The sequence below is a fragment of the Chelmon rostratus genome, chromosome 7 (genome assembly GCF_017976325.1).
Source record: "Chelmon rostratus isolate fCheRos1 chromosome 7, fCheRos1.pri, whole genome shotgun sequence".
Lineage (NCBI taxonomy): Eukaryota > Metazoa > Chordata > Actinopteri > Chaetodontiformes > Chaetodontidae > Chelmon > Chelmon rostratus.
The window spans coordinates 20,079,882-20,094,524 of NC_055664.1; the positions used below are offsets into that span (position 1 = coordinate 20,079,882).

General features: G+C 42.3%; 1 protein-coding gene across 1 annotated transcript in view; it reads right to left on the reverse strand.

Annotated features, from left to right (window-relative positions):
- Window positions 1-5,415, reverse strand: part of cadm1b (cell adhesion molecule 1b) — a 133,429-nt gene extending 128,014 nt beyond the window's left edge. The window contains exon 1 of the mRNA XM_041941063.1: window positions 5,340-5,415. Coding sequence (XP_041796997.1) covers window positions 5,340-5,415 — 76 coding nt within the window. The remainder of the gene's footprint in view (window positions 1-5,339) is intronic.
- Window positions 5,416-14,643: the final 9,228 nt, after the last annotated feature.

A 14,643-nucleotide genomic window follows, 5' to 3' on the forward strand; every position in this document is an offset into this window, starting at 1 on the left:
ACACAAAGTACAGCTGAGGACAAATGAAAGTTAAAAAGTAAAGGGATCACCAAAGTTATTTCAATTCATCCTGAGGGGAACACACGTGCACCAAATATCATTGCAGCCCGCCCAATAGCTGTCGAGATTTCACTAGAGACGAAAAATGTCAAACTCACCGTGGCACTCGAGGAACAGTGACAGAATCACCAAAGTCATTAGGGTTTATCCTCTGGGCACCGGTTTGCTATCAAGTGTCTTATTGCACATTCATGAAAATGCTCAGAGAAATCGTAACGTGGCAGGGGACCACGCCGCACTGATGGCACACCGCAGATGGAGTCTCCCTCCAGTGCCTGTATAACTTTATGTCAGATTTATTTGGCAATACAGCGCAGTGCAGTAAAATTTAGGGAAGGTTTAAAGGTATCAATATTTGAATCTCATCCAGCCTGAGTAAAAGCACAATTACTGGCTTCTGTGTTGTTATGTGTGAGAGACAGATGAATGGTCAGATGGTGAATGATCTGCAAAACCTCGCCCAACACCACTGCAGGAAACACATCGAGGGGGAAGGAGAGGCAGCTTTTAGTCATCTATGCTAAACTGGATCCTCATTTGTATCAATCTTTGCGTGAATTATGGTATAGTGCAGGTTATGGAGGATATCTTCCCAATGGAGTTCCTCATTTAGAAAGTACTGTGCTTTGACGGCTCCTCGGCCTTAATGGCGCCTTGTAATTGCTCCATCACCCATGCTAATGTGCACTCCGCGCCCTTTTAAAAACAAAAACATTGCATTTCCTTGTTTTTTTTTTTTGTTTTTTGTTTTTTTTTTCCATTGTGGACCTGATTGTCACTGCCCAAGCATCGCAGCCAATAGAGCGAGGTCTCTCAGATCCAGGGAACACAGAGAACAATGTCATATTCATAAGGGGAGACATCAGCTCTCCTCCTCATTACCACAGCACAGCCATGAATGGAAGCTTCTGTCCCCACAATCATGAAAGGACCTGTCATCTGTCTGTGTCTCCTAATTGACTGTTTACTACATTTCAACGCAGACAGACAGACAGACAGATTTTTGATCGTCCTCAGTTTGTCATTCAGTTTGACACTGCAGTCCAAGTCCCTCACATAAAAATGTCCCCAGTTTTTTTTTTCTTTATATATTTATTACATGACTCACAGTGATAGTACGGCTACCGCGGCACTCCGGTGACCTTGGCAAAACAACCAGATACGGTATTTACTTGAAGGTCCCACTATAAAGTACGTGGGCAAAAACCCTTGTACCCAGCACCCAAGGTGATGTTTTTAAGGAGAGATTGGACTCTTTCAGAAGCTGAAAAGAATATAAGGACTGAAAGAGATTTGCAGGTTTTTTTTTTAATCCCGACTTTGACCTCCAGAACCAACTTCTTTGAATGTAAACAGGCTGACTTGCCGCAACCTCCGACTTGGAAGGACAAACCGAAATGAAATCTGCCTATTCACTCCGAGCCGCAAGGACCCTCGTCTGTCAGATCCATTGTACACGCGATCTCAAAGCGAGCGTGAAGTTTGATCGCGGACGCATATTCACATACTGCCAGGCTCCGACAAGGTAATAATGGTTTAAATACATTCGATTTAAAGGTGAGACCCCGTGCCTTCACAAAGACACGCGGCAGCAAACCTCAAGAGCAGAAAACACGGCCTGGAGGTGTGATGTCCTGAGCGAAAAGATAACAGCAAGGCCCACATCACTTACTCTGCTACATCTGATACCAGTGGCCAAATTCCTCCCATGCATCAGCTGCCAATTCTCTGCCAGCCCCTCCCTTTTCAGCAGCATGATTAGCTGCCACCGCACAAAGTAGTGCCATGCATTATCTAGCAATTAGACTGACGCTTATTAGGCAGAGTTTAATGTAAATTTAATGAGCAATAAATTCTATTTCTTTAAATAGAAGAGTTTATTATTCTTACAAATGATGTACTGTGGTGCTTTCAATGTACAGGCAATGAAATACTTCACAAGCGGGCACATATCAATGGGCCATTAAGTGCGGTATTAAATGTATCCTGAAACACGGTCCTGTTTAAGTGCTTTTTCATACAGAGAGCAGAAAGAGAAGGCCACTTCAGTTTGCTACAGAGATGGCACTGATGTGCTGCGTGTGGTTCTGAGTGCAGCTGAAACAGCCGATCAATTGTTTGAGTCATTTTTCAAGCAAAAAATGCCAAACATTCGCTGGTTTCAGCCTCTCGCTTGTGAGGATTTGCTGCTTTTCGTTATCTCGCGTGGCAGCGAACTGCTGATCAGGAAAAACAAGCTCCACTCTAAGGAACGCTTTATTGTTTTTTGACATTCTGCTATCAGACGACGAATCAGTTCACACAGAAAGCAATCGGCAGATTAATCTATAATGAAAAGAGTCATTAGTGGGTGGTGGGGTGTGCTGTAACTTACTACATTTACTCAATTGCTGTACTTTAGTACAATTTTGATGTATTTGCACTTGAATATTTCTGTTTTATGTCACTTTATTCTTCTACTTCGCTACATTTGAGAGCTAAATATTTTACTTTTTACATGTATTTGATGGCTGCAGTTACTACTTACTTTGCAGAATAACATTTTGCACACAAAACCAATGACTGACTAGTAAAGAAATGCTGCATTGTTATAGATATAATTAGCGACTATATGAAGCAGCTAATTTAGCCCCATCTTCACCAAAATAACATTAAAACACTTCTCACACATACTGTCAATGCATAAAAAATAGTAGTACTTATACATTAAGTATATTTTGCTGTTTTATTATGTTTTTACACTGCTGTATTGGTACTTATACTCCAGCTAAGGTCTAAATACTTCTACTATCAGTGGCCTTGGTTCCTCTGATGACCTTATCTTCAGCACACAACAGAAGTATGCATGCACAGGTGTGAATGTACTTCCTGTCGGCCCCGGTGTGCACCACTGACCCAGGGAGATCGACAGTGGTGTGAAAACACGAGGAAATAAAACACTTTCAACCTCCAGAACACACACACACACACACACACACACACACACACACACACTGTAAGTCAACACAGATTGAACAGCACGCTGCTAGCAGATTTCAGCACTATCTGCTTTGAAGCCAAACCCGCCATAAGCAGCAGGAGACGGACATCTTCTATTACTCATCGCGTCACGTGCCAACTGGCAACGACGAGCACCGGAACAGCTGTATGTTTCCTTTTGTTTCCTGGTGATCCCGTCCTTCAGCGGCGCCCTGAGGCTTCATGACAGCTCCTATTGATCCACTTCACCATCACTCAGCCCTGACGAATGACTTTAAGCTGGCAATAAGCGGGATTATGCAACCTTCTGAAATTCGACCATCTGATATGCTACAACAGGCCGAGCCCCGGGAGACGCACGGGGAGAAATACCGCTAAACAGATTCTTTGTTAAAATGCAAAATCTCAGCGTTTCATAACAGGATGCTCAGCCGAGGCAGCTCTTTAGCTTCATGAGTCACTCTGTATACAGTGGGAACAACTTTCTGTTATGATGTCCGGGATCAGCTCCCTCTCTCTCTCTCTTTCTCTGCCTTCCTTTAATTAGCTCTCTTTCCTTATCTTTATAATAAACCCAACACCTATTATAGCCAGCAGCAATGCAGCCGGCGGGATAATTTTCCTCCCAGCAGATGCAGGGAAAGTTGAAATCCACTGATTCTGGATTATTAACAAAGAAAAACCAGAAGCTGTCAAAAAGCAGACTGTCAGCACTTCACAAAGCAAGAGCTTGAGCCCTGTTTTGCTCCCAGCAGCTGGCACAAAGACAATCAAACAAATGGAAAGCCTGAGGTCAATCAGAGCAACTCAGGCTTGGTTTTTTTTTTTTAACCTGAACCAAGAGACAGCATCAGCTCCCTGACGCTGCAACCTTCGGCGTACCGAGCTCGAGGTTATTGCGCATTCATGATGCACGATTTTATTTAACTGAGAGGTTAATTAAATTATTGTGACAAGGAGCCGCTAGACAATGCTGTAAATGTCATTCAACTGCTATTCAGCGCAAACCATAATAAATTCAACAACTGTGAAATGGAAGCCTCATAAGCAGTGAGCTGTAAAAGAAAAGAAAACAGAGGAGGAGACAATCCCTGTTACTAGTAGCCTAACCTCCTTTTGAAGAGCAGGTTGTCAATCTCAACACACACACACACACACACACACACACGCTTTGATGAGTTTCTGCAGACCTGTTGATGGGTGATGCAGATACCACTATTGTACAGTTAGCAGCCACTAATGGCACCATCTGTAATAGGAATCAAACCGCTAAGAAGTGACTCCGAGTGTTAACCTGTCATCGCAACTGTTGCTCGCAATTTCAACAAGCCGGGGGACTGACAGCACAACAACATGTCCATCCGAGCAGCTGGGAGGGATTTCAAGCGGCTGCAAACTGACATTTTAACCGCTTCACACGCGTCAGTATTGTCAGCGGATGCGTTTTCCAGGAAAAAAAAAAAAAAAAAAAAAACACTGACGCATGCAACTCTGATGCAACCGCGGTGGAATAACGGGGAAATGATCGGACTGGGGACTGCAATGGTCGTGCACGTCTCAGGCGCCCCTTGTTCACGCTGTAATGCCCGACAGGCAGATTTTCATCTCCAGCCTCCACTGACAGCAGGAGGAATGAAGACTGCGGGCTGGAACGCGCGCACGCCGGTGTCAGGAGCTGCAGTTGTGAGGCCAGAGGACACCGTGCGAGGCGAGAGCTGCAATGCGTGTTTTTCTCCAAAGCGCACCTGAAGCGCAGACTTGAGAGATTTGAAGACAGTGGGATGAGTTGGGACCACGGAGGTTTATGCGGTATGACTAAAAGGATACAAGTGCGTGTGAGCCGCGTCCTCTCGGGGCCGGAGAATCGGTCCCAGCAGATAATAAAGAGACACATCTCACTGAGCAATGCCTTCAACTTGCCCTATAGCTCTAAACACTGTACGACCATTTCACTCAATTACCACTGGTGACACTTTCTCTCCGCCTATGCAATAGTGCAGCACTAACAATACTTTTTACAGCAGTCCTCTGAAGCAATAGGCTGCAACAACCCAGGACAACACCCTATCAATCAGCGGTAAAATTGAGAGACAAGTAGCGCAACGCTCTCCAGAAACATCGCGGATATTCTGGAGTCAGAGCGACAGAAAGTGATGCTGAGATTTCAGGGGAAGCCTGTGCGCATCGAGCGCGCAAACGCACCACAACTTCTCCCCGGTCCTCCTCCGGCTTCAGCCGTGGAAGTGGCAATTCTGCGCCGCAGACGCACACACGCACACGAGGCGCCCCGAAAAACTCACCTTTGGGAAGAAACGCCGCCGAAATCACGAAAACAGAGAGAGAAATAGCGAGAGATCCGCTCCCCGTGATCGCCATGTTGGACACCTGCTTGAGACTGGCGGCGCTAAATCACCTAGAGACGGCCATGGGATGAAAATGTAGACACATGAGAGGCGGAGGGAGGGCTCAAGCAGGGAGCCTGCTATCATATTGGGCTGCATTATGTTGCAATGACATCTAGGCCTATAAAATAACATAAGAGCATTACAGTGATGCATTGGGAGATTTTGAAATAAATAAATAAGAAAACTGTGATACTGGCCGCGAATGCAACTGAACCTGAAAGACACGCTGGAAATCCCAGCAGGAGTATTGAGGGAATATCACGGTGGTACCATGGGAAGTGTAAAAAACAATAGAGCACGGCGAGGTAACCAGAAGAAACCACCGAGAACCACAGACATTTACAGGAATATTATAGTCATTTTCTTTTACGGTTATGGTCTGTTCATGCGTCTGAGACAAACTTATACGCAACTGGCTGCGCCCAAGCACAAATAATACTGAGCTAATACGGCATTTAGTTTATGTTTATTATGTGCAACAGTCAGAGCATCTGTGCATGAAGAAATTATGCTTTTTCTTTTGGAATAACACACATTTGTGCGACTTTTTTGCAAAATAATTGAGGCCAAACTGCAACATGCTGATTAAAATGTTTTCACTGAGGCTAGAGCTCATGCAAAGCTCTTTAATTAAAGGAATAGTCTGTAAAGTTTGGCGAAACTCCGTCTCTCAAGCCTTTTCTGTTCAATGCCTACTCAAAGAGCGCCCCCTTTCCTTTGAATGGTGTATTGCATCTTATAATTGCAGTTGACACTTGGTGCTGGAGAGGTGGCATGCTCCTCACGACTTGGGGGGGGGGATCACATCAGAGTTTCACATTTTGAAATCACACTGCTTGAATGGAAATGAAATACTAGAGATTATTAATAAGTGTGACCAACTGAACTCCCTCTTCCTCTCGCTGTGTGTGCTTTATTATATCTGGTAATGTTTCAACACACCCACCCCCAACCCCACACACACACACACACACACACACACACACACACACACACACACACACACACACAAAGCCGCAAACTTATTCTCACCTGAAGAAGTATATTTGGAATATCTTATGGGAATCATAGAGCCACAGAGAACCGTGCATGACAACGTTGAATCTCATTTCCCTTTTTCATTGTGTCAAAACAGCACAAAGGCTGCTAATTGCACAATCTATTCTCTGAGCCTGCGTGTCAGTCCTCATTCCATGGATGAGTAGATAGCATTTAGAGCTTCACTCTAATGCTGCAGCCGTCCCTATCACTACAGATTGAATTCCACACATCAAATTTATTTCAGATGTTATTATCTGTGGCAGCTTGCCAGTTCTGCCTGCCACTCACACAATGTCTCCACAAGGTGTTTTCTCCTCACAGCACCGGCCAGGCTGCTTTATTTTCCAGCAGCATTGCTGGACATCAGTGAGCACCTGGTGGAGATGCGGTATGCTCAATAAGTTATATTTCCACATTTTGTATTCCCGTTTTTCCACGTTTGTAACTTTTATCTCTAGTAATTTGATTTCCAGTGTACGCTTAATTCCAGTTCTCGTGCACTCACACTCCCAACTTTTGTTTCCACTCCCTGGTGATTCACTCCACTATACTGCATGGCATTTCCTTTGCTCATGAGAATAGATGGGGTTCCTGGGTCTCTCTGAGAAGAGAAGCCCAGCGTCTCTGTCTCCCCGAGCGGGATGAATAATGGATGGGAATGGATCAGATGACTGAACTGCTTCATCTGGATCCTCTGTAGTAATGCCCAGTCATAGATTCTCAGTGTGTCAGTGTATGGGAGTTTGTGCTTATGCGCGCTCAATCCGCGAGGAGTGGCCATGCAGCTCGCAAACAGTAGTTTGTTTAGCATGTGAGCTGTTCACACACCGAATACTGGTGGTGCCATTTAACTGGGGAGCCATCAGCATTTTATCTTCAAATTAGTGCGGAAAACGGAAATAAAAGATTTTCGCCCAGGCCTCTTTCTCACTTAATGTTTGATTAGAAATGCAATGGTTTTAAATTAAGACCCCCCCCCTCCTCTCTTTTGGTATGAAATCAATCAAATTAACGGAAATTGAATTATTTGAGATGGTAATCTATTTAAGCAAACCGTTCACCATGAAAATGTTTTCCTCCTGTTGTGAACGGAAGAATAATTGAATCAGACCCTTGTAAGTGACCCCCAATGGCTGAGCAAGAACAAGGCTTATTGAAATGAAATGTAGATTTTCTCATGCTGGGACCACATCAGTGAGCATGCGGGGGTATGTAAAACTCCATTTGCCACACATAATATGTACATGTTTTCACGTGTGTGCGGTATGTAGTGTACAGTAGCCGGACAGAAACCAGGGCAGAATAATGAACAGTAATTGTGTGTGTGGAAATGTGTGTGTGTTCGCAAGCCTCCCTTTAAGCCCTGTCCATATATCCCCCGAAGCCACGTTCACTTTTTTTAAACTTATTTTAGCACAACAGCATTTATAAAGTACAACAGTACCACTGCACATTTCCGTCTCTTTCCCCCGTAGCAAATTATTACAGGAAATGATATTCCAAATATATCACCACAGGTCATCAATTCTTTATGCCTTGGAGGGATGAAACATGTGCACTCAGTGGGTTTCCTGCCTCTTTTTGTCACACTTACATACATGCAGTAACTGCCTGTAAATTGCATTTATATATGTTTTTCACAAAGGAAATCCTGCATTTGCTAAAAGCAAGAGAATTGTGTCTTGATGCTTTGGAATATTTTCTTATTTTTTGATCATTTAATAATTTAGTTCCATTGAGTTGATCATTTGCTATTAATAAATAAGCATTTGAGGGTGTTTCGCGGTCAGTTCGGCTCACTTGTTTGCTAAAGAAAGCAAACAGACCTGCACAAACACATACTGTATTCTGTGTGTCTGTTCATTCAGTGTTTTCAATAAATGTCTGTAAATGGCATGCAGTGGTGATCTCCATCATTCACATCAAACACGTAAATACTTTCTGGTCAGACACATGCTACACCTTCATTAGCCAATGCCTGCACAGGCAATTTTGCACCCACAGACCACAGACATACAGTATAGTAGGTGAATGTAATAAATCATGAGTCACATGGCACCTCACGGAGGCTTAATGGTAATAAATTTATTCAGGGTGTAGTGTGTAAAGCTGGCCAGAGTGGTCCTTTATCAATACCTGTGGAGGAGAAATATTGTTCCAGTCCTCCCATTCATATAAATCTGAACTCTGAAAGACTCAGAGTGGCACTCTGCATTTTTCGGCCACTTCAACCCTTTTCAGAGCTTGAAAGGACAGCATTGACCCACTTCCACCTTTCTGTCTGCTTCAAGTGGTCCATCTAATCCTACACATATAGAGCATCTTATCTGTCTGATGCACCCCGCAGACCGCGCGCACTCCGATCAACTCAGCAGCACTGATCCTGTCCAGATGTGATCAGCTGAATTCATTGTTAATTGCTTCAACCATTTATTCATTATTCCAGCCGTTTATCCATTAAAATTGCACAGTTCTATTGCTTATCCATTACTATTGACTATCTATTTCAGCCATTTCCTTTGAGCTAACCATTGCTTTTAGCTAACTAGTTCAACTGTTTATCCATTGTAAAGTATTTTGACCATTTATCCAATACTTTTAGCCATTTGAACTGTTTATCTAACTGCTTATCCATTGCGTCTATTTGATCAATGAATTTGTCATGATTATGGGTAGTAGAGACACACTCGCGATCACAATGGAGAACAACCTCCCCCCTTTTATCAAAACATTACCAAAACATGTTTTGTATACTTTCTTCAAACCAGCACAAAAGCATGCGAATGAAAGAAACATACATAAAAGCTCTGCGGTTATGTACTGGCATAGCAACTGCGGCTGTATAGCTGGGTATGCATTACTGGAATTATTAGCACAGCTGGAAAGCCTGGCTGAAAATACCTGTCTAATATACAGTAGACTGAACAGCATAATAGGGACAGGGTCATTAGCATTAAACTGTCCATGACTACACCTGCTGGGAGCCAAACGGCTGGTGGCTACCTGCTCTAAAGAAGAACACCATGCCTATAATTTTCCACATCAGACTGAGAGTGAAATCAATAAGAAAATATCAGTAGTAGCACCACATTAATAAACCTATATGGAACCATTTTTTCACATAATACCATGTTTAGCCATCAAAGCCTGCAGCAAAACCCCAGAATTTTAACCTGGGGCACGATGTTGAAAACATAGACTGCATGGTGCTTCAAAGCGCCAAAACAGATACGAACATTTTTTATCTGATTCAGTCAGTTTGAGGACATTACGGCACTTCCTCCAAATACGTAGCACTAAATCGCATAAGGATTAGGACATATTTGCATATTAATTAGGCAGAAAAATCCCATAAACACAGCATGTATCTTCTAAAATCCAGATGAATGATTAGACGCGTATGCCATATTGGTTTGTGGGACAAGTGTTTTTTATAGAGGCCATTTCATTCTGAAGACCTACGGTGCATGTGGGTTGGAGCCCATGTCAGCAGCAGTCACCCTGAGGCAAATTCCAGAGCTGCTGTTCAGGAGCTAAACCTGCCCTGAGATTTAAGATCAGCAGCCTGACTCTCGATCTGCTTGTGTGGGCATTAGTTCATCTTGTCAGACACTTAAATCTCAGCAACAAAGCAAAAAGCAAGTTCATTATATGCTGTTTTTCCACTATTCAAAACAAACTAAGCCAATGTTTTCCCAAGGTCTGTGCTGTTCAGTTCCAGTGATTACTCTGCAAAATACACACCAAAGACCGACCGAGCAGGAATCAAACCTCAGAAAATCCAATAAAATGCTTTAACCTTGACAGTGCATGTAGCAATCATCTGTAATCCTATTGGAAACGCAAATTAGTCTCTAGACTATGCTTTCACACATCAAAATAATTTCATTTTTCAATTACTGAAATCAAAGAGACAATAATATGGCTTAGGAACATCCAATAACTCCTTAATATTTTTTTTAAGCTGCAAATGCATTGGAAAACAGGGAGAGGTTAATATCTGTCAACCTGATTTCTAGAGCTGGTTGACTAGACACAGCAGATACTAGTAGAGTCAAACCTCTTGGCGAGCCGACTCAAAACAATTAAAAATATTCCTCAACTGAGAGAGCAGCTTTGATTTACTGTAAAGAAACAAAAGGCTTTCAGGCTGTAACTGACGAGAGAGATCCTATCGTTCTATCTGCTCCACTGGCTTGTCGTTGATTTTGTATAGATTTCACTGACTGCTATTGAAGCCATGACTGTTTGACCCCAGATTACATTACAGCTATAATTGAACTCTCAGATCCAGAAAGCCCCCCGGAATATCTCCCTGCCCTAAAGACAAAGGTGATGGAGCATTTGCACTCATGGGTCCTAAACTAAGGATAACAGGTCTAAAAAGACGATCCCTGTATCCTCTTTTTAGTAAAAACAATTTATGAATCAGAGGTTTTTTTTTCACATTCTGCTGAGTAGGCCTTACGAAAGCAGGAGTATGAGTTATTGTTTCATCTTTCATTTGATGGCTTAATTAGATAGTTAGTGGCCTGTAAACTGTTAAGTGGGCTTTATAGTGTCCTAATTTGTATGTAAATTTTCATTGTTATGATAATACTACACAACAATGTCTTGCGCGGTCTCTGTTATGCTGAGCATGCCTTTAAGGGAGCCAGAATTATAGGCTCTATCGTGCTTGATATTTTGTTGAAATTAGCATATATTTTTCATTTTAGAGAACTTGTTTTTACATTTTATCGTTGTGTACCTTATTTATAACCAGACGATCATTCAATAACCCTCCCTATGTGTTCACAAGTCTTTCTGCTTGTTCAGCTTAGTGTAATCTGTTGTCTTTGTGTATTTACCTGGTTTCATTGTATCTATACCTGTTCATTTCACTATGGGGATTAATAAAGTGATCCATCTATCCATCTATCTATCCATCTATCCATCCATCTATCCATCTATCTATCCATCTATCCATCCATCTATCCATCTATCTATCCATTTATCCATCTATCTACACACATGCTTTTTCACATGTGCACAATCTTTTGATTTATGACAAATTAGCTGCAGCTAGATGCCCTATGTTGCATTTCCTGTGTAACTGTCCTTATCTGCACAATTTCTTTATTGCTGCATGCAGTTACATTAGCAGAACATACTGAAATTTGTTCTTTTGCATTTTAACCCATCCCTGATGAGCAGTGGGCAGCCACTGTGAGGCGCCCGCAGACCAGCTCCAGCTCTAAGCCGGTGCCTCGGTTAAGGGCACTGACAGGAGAAGTGACCTAAGATACATGTTTTGATAGTGAGGGAACCCAGAGCCCGGCCAGAGGAAATTCAGGCAACCACAAAGGAACGTGTGCTGCACGCACAAAGGCCCGGCCATGCCGGGAATCGAACCGTGCTGCCATGAATAAGCCAAATAAGCAAACAAATAATCCAATTTCAAGAATCCATCCCATGCTTTAATGCCACTGTTATTCACTTTTTAAACCCGTTCCTTTGTGTGGAGGACACAGCTCATCGAGCAACAGTCTAGGCATTACAGATTACTTTCCTCCCCTGTGTTTAAAAAGTTCCCTTATTTAATAAATGAGTGGGAACTGCAGTATGAGGGTCTTTATGAAAACAGACAGGATTTCTTCAGGTGTGAAAAGCAGTGTTTTAGCCAGGCTTAATTGGGTCTCATATTTGTATTTCCCTCTCCCTCCCGCTCTCTCTTTCTCTCTCTTTCGTCCTGTATAAAGGACTCAGGTTCACAGACTTCAGTGTCATTACATTTTTTGTTCAAATTTCAAATTTAGCAAAGCTACTCATCGTCAAAAATCTGAAAACGTCTATTTCCTTACTCTCTACAGTAGAGCCGCTGTAATTTACCTGAACTATCATCATTTATTATCAGGACATATCCGGAGGTGTGTTGAACAATAATGTTTTTATATTATAACAATGTTCATAATTAAGTGTTGTGATTTTATTCCCCATGCTAGGCATGGAGTTTTAATTCTTAATGAGAACATCAGATATGCAGTCCAGTGCTGCAGTCACAAACAGGTACGTCCTCTTTCCAAGATGCCAACAGAATAAATATAAGCTTTGATAAAATCACATTGATAAAATATTGCATTATTAGCTTGCTGGTTTATTTAGTTTCTGCCGCTGTCACACTGATCAATATTGTTCACTGTGCCTGTAAATTAGTGTAAGTGAGGCAATACTGAGGGATTTCTAATGCAACAACAGGTCAGTGACATTATCATGCTTGTCAATAAATCTGAATATAAACACATTTATAGCAGAGCAGTGTTTTGTCAGAACTTTTTATGACTAATAGAAGTTTTTTTGGGACCAGAATCAGAATCAGATTATGAGGAATTTGTCTTGGTGTTTCAGTGCATAACAGCAATATAGCAAGAAGAAAAATATAAAGAAAGATTAAAAAAAAAAGAAGCACTTTCAGTTATGAAGATATGTGCTGTGGCTGAAGGTAGTTTCGGGTGACCTTGGATAAAATGAAATAATTCCTTAGGATATTTAAGACGAGGCCCTGATCTTCAAAATGTTCAAATCCCTGCTGCACAAAGACTGAATTAAGAGCAAGAGTGAATGCCAGCACTTCTCCAAGTGCTTGAAACTGATTTAACCCTTTTAAATCTAAATTAAACTGACACGAGTGTATTTTGGAAGGATTTTTCCTTTTATTTCTTAAGTTGGATGGGTGAGTCAAGAGCAACGAAAACACGTGAAGACAGCGAGAGAAACGGCAAGAAAAGTCTGTGCCAGATTCGTGCCACATCTTAGTTATGTGGTTTACAATTAAGAGCTCAAGGCCACTGAGAAAACTACTGCTCATTTTGCATTGTGTTCATTTCTAGAGATGCTCAAAACGCAGCCTTTGTGTCCTACCAATCAATGCCTTTCACAGCTCAGGAGTGCTGCACCATAAACGGTAGTTTTCTAATCACAGGACTCGTCTCCGTCTCCACCAAGAACAGACTTTTAGTGGGAGTTCTATTCTCAGTACAGTATAATTTTTCAAATCAAACATTTCAGATAAATGATATTTTGACAACATGCACAGACTCATTTATCCAGAGTGTCCAGTCAAGATGAAACCTATTCAACTCGAGGTGATGTCTCTTCAATTAAACTCACTGATCATGCTTTTACAGTATCAGCTAATGCAAGTGGACAGTGCGAGCTATAGTTAAAGATAATGAGGGCGTTTAAATGAAAGACATTCATTCCCCAACACTGCACCACCTCAGATGCTGTTTTCGCACTCATTTTAACATTTTAAACAGAGCAGTGACACATGGAAGAGCTGCTGCCATGCCGCTTTGCTGTCCTTGATGTAAAGCCCCAAATAGGGAGTCCTAAAAGAATAGTCATTGCACTACGGTCGTCTCTCCATAGGCAGAGCACAGCAGGCTGGCGTGTCATTTGGCCCGTAGTGCACTGCAAAGAGGCAGTGACGCATACTGTAAGCAAAGAGGATACAGCAGCCACCCCAAAGTACGAGCAGCAAAATGTAGTGAATGAGTCACCCCCCTTAGACAGAAGAGCAGTGTTGATGTTGCCATTTCATGCTGTGTACTGTGCGTACTCCCCCAGGTGAATGGGCTCATCCTGATTTGTACGTATGCGTGAGCAAATATTCACCATGCAGACCGAGTTCTGTAGGGCCTCTGTGCAGGAGAACTGGATCATGACGACCCACAATAAGCTACCAATACCAAAAGCACAATGCTACACACTGTGCAATGAGCCAGACAGCCAATCGTTGTATATTAAAAGAGGCCACATTTGAAAAGAGATAGAGTAGGACGAGTCAATGCAATTGGTTTCATTAACTAATTTGCACACTGAATTATTCAAATCACAAGCAGGGGAGACTGATGGCTTGTGTTTACACAGTGACCCTAATTATCAAAATAGTTCATTAGCAGCATGCACTGTCCTGGTATGTTGGCCTCATAATGTTTGTCATGTCGGTAAAACGAACGCTCGTGAGGCCTGTCAGGATAACATCACATGTAGTGCCCCGGTGTTGACTGAGCACACGCTAATTAACCATCTTAAAATTGTGTTCGCACATTTTCAGTATTCCCAAAACTCAGTCCTTTGGTCTTAATCCCCTGGCAGACATCCACATATCATGGTG